Source organism: Dryobates pubescens, chromosome 27 (assembly GCF_014839835.1).
Source record: "Dryobates pubescens isolate bDryPub1 chromosome 27, bDryPub1.pri, whole genome shotgun sequence".
NCBI lineage: Eukaryota > Metazoa > Chordata > Aves > Piciformes > Picidae > Dryobates > Dryobates pubescens.
In genome coordinates, this window is record NC_071638.1 from 6,974,701 (window position 1) to 6,982,278 (window position 7,578).

General features: G+C 43.7%; 1 protein-coding gene across 1 annotated transcript; it reads left to right on the forward strand.

The window, feature by feature from the left end:
- The first annotated feature begins 408 nt into the window (after positions 1 to 408).
- LMOD2 (leiomodin 2) lies at positions 409 to 7,292 on the forward strand. The gene is made up of 3 exons (XM_054173861.1): positions 409 to 1,008; positions 4,738 to 6,087; positions 6,983 to 7,292. Exons 1-3 carry the CDS (start codon positions 736 to 738, stop codon positions 7,007 to 7,009), a joined length of 1,650 nt encoding a protein of 549 aa, XP_054029836.1. The 5' UTR covers positions 409 to 735; the 3' UTR covers positions 7,010 to 7,292.
- Positions 7,293 to 7,578: the final 286 nt, after the last annotated feature.

Sequence of the window (7,578 nt, forward strand, 5' to 3'; positions counted from 1 at the left end):
AAAACAGTCTCACAGGAGCTCCAAATGGACATGTCAAGCTGATTGTCCCTCCAGTCATCCTCAAAAAAAAGAAGGGGAATTAAAAAATAATCCATTTGTGTGATTCATTACAAGCAAGACAAAACAATGTGGGAGCAAGGCTCCCCGTGGGCATCGTCACTGTGACCGCCTCTCTTTTTGGGCTGCCTTCTCACCGCTATCCCCCTAAACATCTTTGCAGGATGACTGTGTGGTTCCACTTGAAAACCATGAAAATGAGAGGAAGTCTGCTGAATGTTGGTGAGAGAGTTTTATTTGCAGCCCCTGTGGCAGCTCAGGATTCAATGGATTTTCTTTGTTCTTTATAGCATTTTGGAGATGAAGTCAGTGTAAACGCACCCGAAGTTTATTTGCTGCTGCCCCCCCCGGTCTGTGAGGCTGGTATTCTCCCGCTAGCTGTCTGCTCTAAATATGGCCATGGCCAGTGTGTCAATAATCCCCCTCTTTAAGGGACCTACAAACACTAGTGTTGGGACATTCTTGCTGTTCAGATGTCTAGCTGACGTCTGATGCTTAAAACGGAGCATGCTTTCATCCCTTCCTGCATTGTCGTAAGCCCCCGATGATTACTCTTAAAAGGGTGCCTCAGCTACACAGGCAAACAGTTGCTGACCAAATGAGACATAGCTTGCTTGCTCCAGCCTTCTTGAATGCCTAGTCAGTTCAGGTTTGTACCAGTCTGACCAAGCTGGGACCATGTCTACCTTTGGCTACAGAAGAGAGCTCAGTAAATATGAAGACATTGATGAAGATGAGCTCCTTGCTTCTCTCACTGAAGAGGAGCTGAAGGAGCTAGAGCGAGAGCTGGAGGACATAGAGCCTGACCGTAATCTTCCGGTGGGTCAACGGCAGAAGAGTCTGACTGAGAAAACACCGACAGGGACATTCAGCCGGGAAGCACTAATGGCCTATTGGGAGAATGAGACCAGAAAACTCTTAGAAAAAGAGAGGTTGGGTGCATGTGACAAGGTAAGAGATAGAGGCATTTACTGTTTCCTGTAAATGCTTGGGTTTGTTCTTCCCTGGCATGATCTTGCTGACTCTTTTCCTGTTCCTTTAGTCTTTTCATAGCATTTAAAAGAATGTTACTTTTGTGCCAGCTAATGCACTCTCTGTTAGCTCAGAGTTTTTATTGTCTCTTGAGGTACCTTAAATGCTCACTTGAGAGCAGAAGACAGTTTCATGAAAAGACTATCAGTAGTGGTTAAAATAGAGAAGAAGAAAAAAAGGCCCATTAGAAAGTATTTGCCAGGTAGCGATGTGGACTTATGGATAACAGTTGCTTTTGTCTAAAAGCATAAAATATGCCCTTTTCCTTTACTCAAAAAAATCTGTATTGACTGCTGAGAAGCATGTCAGAAAGATAATTTTAAATACATGCTATGTCAGAAGTTGAGTAAGCAGCTGCCAGGCTTTATGCTTGCTGGAAGGAAGATGCACTGCACTCAGTAGCTTATGTTGCTTTGTTCCTGCTGAGGATCCCTGGTGCAGCTCAGTAGTCTTCTGGCAACCATTTTCAGAGGGTAGCTGTAAGTTATTTAAAAAGTGGCCTGGGGTAGAGGGGTCAGCCAAAGCATTTATCTACAGTCAATGCAGGTTAGGTAATTCATCCCCCAAAATAAAAAGAGCTGGTCTCTGAACTGCAAATGAACAGCACAGCTGGGCAGCACTGAAAGGCTCAGGCCTAGCAGGTGATGAGAGCTCTCAGCCTAAGCTAGTGTCTATGTTACCATCCTCCAACCCTTACTAAATGATTTGTGAGACTGAGCTCTATCAAAAACCAGCTTCTGCTCTCACATTGGCTCCGTGTAATTTCAAAGCAAGGTGAGGACTTGGGGATGTGAGTAGCTGTTTGATTTCTAAGCACTGCTTAGCACTGCTTCATATCAAGCTCTCCCCTTAAAAGGACAAGTTTTCCCAAAGCAAAGACAGAAAAACTGGACTTACACCTTCTAGCAGCCTTGATTCAAAAGCTTAGTTTATTTGCAAGACAATCATTGCAAATTATTTAACAATTAGATAAAATACACTCTTTAAGAAAAATCACCTGGATGAAATTAGCCTGCAGCAACAATAGCCAGAATTTCTTTACACTGAAGTGTTCTGTCCTGCTCATGAATGGTGGTGTAGGCAAACACACAGACCATTATCTGTCATCAGACCATTAGTATCAGCTTGCAGACACTGACTTCACTCCCTGTTTGTCAAGTGCTAGGGAGGCAATGGCAAGATTAATGTTTATTTGCAGCTAAGTCTGGAACTTGAAACCTGGACAATTCCAACCCCCTCTCTAAACAGGTCTAAGTTTTGATGTCTTATGTAATGGCAGGATATAGTTTTCTTTTTCCATTTCTCTGCAGCATTAACAATGTGTATTGATCTGACAACAAACTTCCTAAATGCATCTGTAAATACAAAAATGTTGAGATGCTAATGTAGAGGGCACAAAGGCTCCTTTCACTGCAGGCAGTAAGAAATTTCCTTCTTTCTTGAAAGCAATTTTCTTCTTGCCCTCAGCTGTCTGAAAGTTAGGCAGCTTATCTACAATAGTTATTTGTGTTCCTTCTATAGTTGGTGGTGAGAGATCAGCCCCTCCAGAAGGCAGATATCCTGCAGATAGCCTTCTAGGGTGAATGACTTGGCCTCCAGAGATATTTACCTCTGTGCACTGACTATTTTAGTCCTAACTTTTTACTGAGTTACTACTATAAAGCAAGATGAAATCATGCAGGCTATATGAAAATGCATGCTCCTACAGATGTGCAAAAGGCAGAGTACTTGATTTTAGAATTACCATGCACAAATGACAGGACAGGAAACTAAATCTCTTCTTTGATCCCAGAAAATGATTCCACTCAAAGAAAAAAATTAACTATTTTTTTATTAATCTACTATCATGAAGCATATCAGCTGCCCACTTAGAGGCACCAACTTCTGCTCATCTGCAGCTGTGTTGAAGGCTCTAATATGCATTCCTGGATAGAAGACAGGCTCCTAAATGCCTGGAGTTTTCAGCTTTTGAAAGTCTGCACATATGTGTAGAAACAACATATACAAATCTTAGTCCCATAATAAGCCTAGCTTAAATGCAGTCCTGTTTCTCTGTGTAGCGCAGCCTTCCTGCATGTGATCCACAGCAGAAAGAACATGGCTCTTGAAGCCTTACACGTGTAGGGCCATGGGGCTGGCTCCTGCGAGCCCTGCAGGTACTGAACACTCAGGAATGACAGGCTGGAACAGCTCCGTGTCCTGTTTCATTAGAGTCATGCTTCTGCAGACATTACAGCTGCCGCCTGTTTTGCAGGTGTCCCAACACAGACATCTGCTTAAGACTGTGAGCCAGTACTGTGCAATCTGTCCTTACTATTATTTTGGCTTTCCCCTGCATTTTTATACCTGGATAAGCAATCAAACTCGAAACTGCACAGGTTTTCTAAAAATAGACTGTCGTGTCAGCACCACTTTGATTTTCCAGAAGCACAGAACACAGTCACTGTGTCTCCATAGGCTGTGCTCACTTTGTAAGATACCCTCTAGTATGTTGCAGAGACTAAAATATGAATCACATCACTAAAGCAGTGCATACAGAGCAATTATACATCATCCAGAATTTTGTAAACATTTACATGTTTGTCCAGTACACAAAGCAGGACACGGGAGATCTTTCTGGGCAGAGAGGTTCAAGGTTGGTCACAGCTCGTGGGTTCAGTCAGGGCCTGTACAGCACTGCTGCGCTTCTGGAGTCCTCTGAGTGGAGGGTGAGACTTTCTGGGGGTGCAGACATTTTGCTGTTCCTCTACAGAGAATTGTCCTCAACCACCCTGGTGGCTGCTGAGCCCACCAAGCAGAGCTTTGAGCAGTAGACACAAATTCTGAATTTTGGGGCCCACCAAACACGCTAAAATAACCTTGGGTTTTAGAAAAACAGTCAGTTCACTCTGTAGGCAAGGAGTTATAGTGAGTTACAATATGGCAGCTGAGCTGTGACAGCTGTCAGTCAGCTCAGCCTTAGGTCTTGTCAAACATGTGGGCATTATTGTATGTGATTGCTTCTTACCTGTGGGAACAGGTCTGAGTCTTTTCTTCACGATTAGCTCTGAAGTGTGTATAGCCCAGTGGTACATCCAGAGACTTTCCGGCATGACTCCTGTAGGCTGGTATCATTTGCTTGTAGTTATGCACATTTATGTGTGCAAACACTATTTGTACTCTAAAGCTTATCAGTCTTTAGCCTTTTTAGATATACTAACACATGCAAGGGAGTCTGAGCACAGACACAGGTGTCTAATCCTTGTGAAACTTGTTGCTCATCGATCATGCCCATTCTGAAGTTGCAGTCTTACGTTTCTGTGGGCAAAGATCCAAATAACATACCTTTCTGGACATGCCAACACATAGAAAGCATGAAGTATGTTCATGTTGCAATATCTTGTATCAAATTTTCTCTTGGCAGAAATCAGTGATGTTAGTAAAGTTGTTCCAAAGCATTTGTCTTCTAAAGAGTGTTTAATAAACACTGTTTAAAAGGTGTTAGGTGCTGAAACATTCTCTGTTCCTCTAACTCTCTCTGTTTCTGGGGATTTATCTCTAGCTTTCAATATTAACTTACACAGTTTCAAGATAATTGGTTATGGGCAAAAAGGCAGTAGCTGCCTTACTGCAGTCATGTTTAACACCCACACCTACCTTCTTGTTCAGGACTCTGAGCAAGAAGACAACAACTCAGAAGACATTCAAGAAGAATATTTCACAGAAAGCAATAGCGAAGTATCTGAGGAGGCATATACTGAAGAGGAGGAGGATGATGAAGAAGAAGAGGAGGAGGAAAATGAAGATGACAGTGATGACGAGGATGATGAAAAGCAAAATGCTGCAGCCAGTGAAAGACCTGAGCATGGCAAAAGTTCTGACCACATCAGACACAGAAAGTGTAATGGTGCAAAGGGTGGTGAAAACTTACTCAATGGCCACAACGGAAGAGACACCGATAGTACGAGTTTAAAAGGCAGTGCCATTCACCCTTGTGGAAATCCAACAGTTATTGAGGAAGCTTTGGAAAAAGTTAGGAGCAATGACCCTGACACCACAGATGTCAATCTAAACAACATTGAAAACATCACTTCACAGATGCTTATACAATTTTCTCAAGCCCTGAGGGACAACACAGTGGTAAAGTCATTCAGCTTGGCTAACACCCATGCTGATGATAGCGTTGCGATAGCTATTGCTGGCATGTTAAAGGTAAATCAGTATATCACTAGTCTGAATATTGAGTCAAATTTTATCACAGGCAAAGGAGTGCTGGCCATCATGAGAGCTTTGCAGAGCAACAATGTTCTAACGGAACTGCGGTTCCACAATCAAAGACACATCATGGGCAGCCAGGTGGAAATGGACATAGTAAAACTGTTGAAAGAGAACACCACTCTGGTCAAGCTTGGATATCACTTTGACCTCGCTGGGCCAAGAATGAGCATGACAAGTATCCTGACAAGAAACATGGATAAACAAAGGCAAAAGCGGATGCAGGAGCAGCGGCAACAAGAGTCTGGTTGTGATGGAGCCATCAATCCAAAGACCAAAGTCTTGCAGAAAGGGACACCTCGGTCTTCACCTTATGTGTCTCCCAAGAGCTCACCTTGGTCCTCTCCAAAGCTCCCTAAGAAAGTACCGCCAGTGAAAAACCAGCCTTCAGCTCCTGCACCCCCACCTCCCCCTCCACCCCCACCTCCTCCTCCTCCTCCTCCTCCTCCCCCCCCAGTTATTCCAGAGAAGAAGGCACCAACCAGGAATATAGCTGAAGTCATCAAACAGCAAGAAAGCGCAAAAAGAGCCTTACAGAATGGACAGAAAAAGAAAAAAGGCAAAAAGAGCAAAAAACATGAGAACAGCATATTGAAAGAAATTAAAAATTCTCTAAGATCAGTCTCAGACAGAAAATCAGAGGAAGGTTCACAGCCCTCCACCCGTCCCTCCACCCCACAAAGGTCTCTCCATGACAACCTTATGGAAGCAATTCGGGCAAGCAGCATAAAGCAATTAAGGCGGGTAAGTAAGAGATTGTATTTCACTAACTGGTTGTGCCTCAGACATAACACAAGCTCAATGAAATTTTGTACATAGAGGTTTCATCAGAAAAAAAAAAACAAACAAACAACCCAAAAACTAATTCTTAGAAATGTGAGGACAAGAAAACAGTTGAGATGAGCCATTAGGCTGTACCTTGAGTACTGTGTCCAGTTCTGGGCCCCTCAGTTTAAGAAGGACATCGAGACACTTGAACGTGTCCAGAGAAGGGCAACAAGGCTGGGGAGAGGCCTTGAGCACAGCCCTGTGAGGAGAGGCTGAGGGAGCTGGGGTTGTTTAGCCTGGAGAAGAGGAGGCTCAGGGGAGACCTCATTGCTGTCTACAACTACACGAAGGGAGGTTGTAGCCAGGAAGGGGTTGGTCTCTTCTCCCAGGCAACCAGTACCAGAACAAGGGGACACAGTCTCAAGCTGCACCAGGAGAAGTTTAGACTCGAAGTGAGGAGAAAGTTCTTCACTGAGTGAGTCATTTGTCATTGGAATGTGCTGCCCAGGGAGGTGGTGGAGTCACTGTCCCTGGAGGTGTTCAAGAGGAGATTGGATGTGGCACTTGGTGCCATGGTCTAGTCATGAGGTCTGTGGAGACAGGTTGGACTTGATGATCCTTGGGGTCTCTTCCAGCCTTAGCTATACTGTGATACTGTGATTTCTCTGGTCAGTCTTTTCTCAGCACACTGATTTCTATTCAGCTGTGATTTGTGACAGAAGTGGGGTACTTTTGCAGGTTCAAGCTTGTTACGGGAGATGCTGCATAGCACAGGTCTCTCCTTGGGAGTGTGTCTGGTAGGAATTTTGCCATCTAGACTGTGCAGCAAGAGTAATGAACACCTTCTCCAACCCACGCCCCCCTCTTGTAGGTGGAAGTGCCAGAAGCCCTTCGGTGAAAGCCTGGACAACAGAAGCACAGCACTGCAGTTGTCAAGGGGAGGCTACTCATCTGTTCACTGATGGTAATATAGACTGTGTAGCAAGCTGCTTCCAAAGTACACCCTTAGATTCAAACCATTTCTCTTTTATTTCAAAGAAAAAAAAGAACAACCAAACTGCTAAATATCAAACAATGCTTTAAGGATCCATTTGCCTTTTAATCTGTAAATATGGAAGTAATTTTCTTTTTTTTTTTATTTAATGAGATTTCTATGGAGGAAATGCTGCTTATTTAGATATTCTTTTCAATATCTGGCTGCACATCACTGGACAAGTCCTTCACACTGAGATGTAACAGGTTACCAATCTGTGGTTTCTTCTTCTTTTTTTTTTTTTTCCCCCATGAATTTACAATAAATGCAGTTTGAAGCTTTAAAACAGACAAGTAGTCCTGGGTTTCTGTGAGCAAAAACCTGCCAGATGTTTGTGTCACGTTTATGACCACTGGGGAAGTCTCCTGGGAAAGAACCTGAGATCCTTCTCAGCTGCAGCCATCAAGCCTGCTTGGAGGATAGTACTCAAGCCC

Excerpts from the sequence above, each read along its gene's own strand:
- LMOD2 (XM_054173861.1), top strand. The coding sequence starts at position 736 with ATGTCTACCTTTGGCTACAGAAGAGAGCTCAGTAAATATGAAGACATT. Across the intron at positions 1,009-4,737 it reads GGTTGGGTGCATGTGACAAG|GACTCTGAGCAAGAAGACAA; the intron begins GTAAGAGATAGA and ends CTTCTTGTTCAG. Across the intron at positions 6,088-6,982 it reads GCATAAAGCAATTAAGGCGG|GTGGAAGTGCCAGAAGCCCT; the intron begins GTAAGTAAGAGA and ends CCCCTCTTGTAG.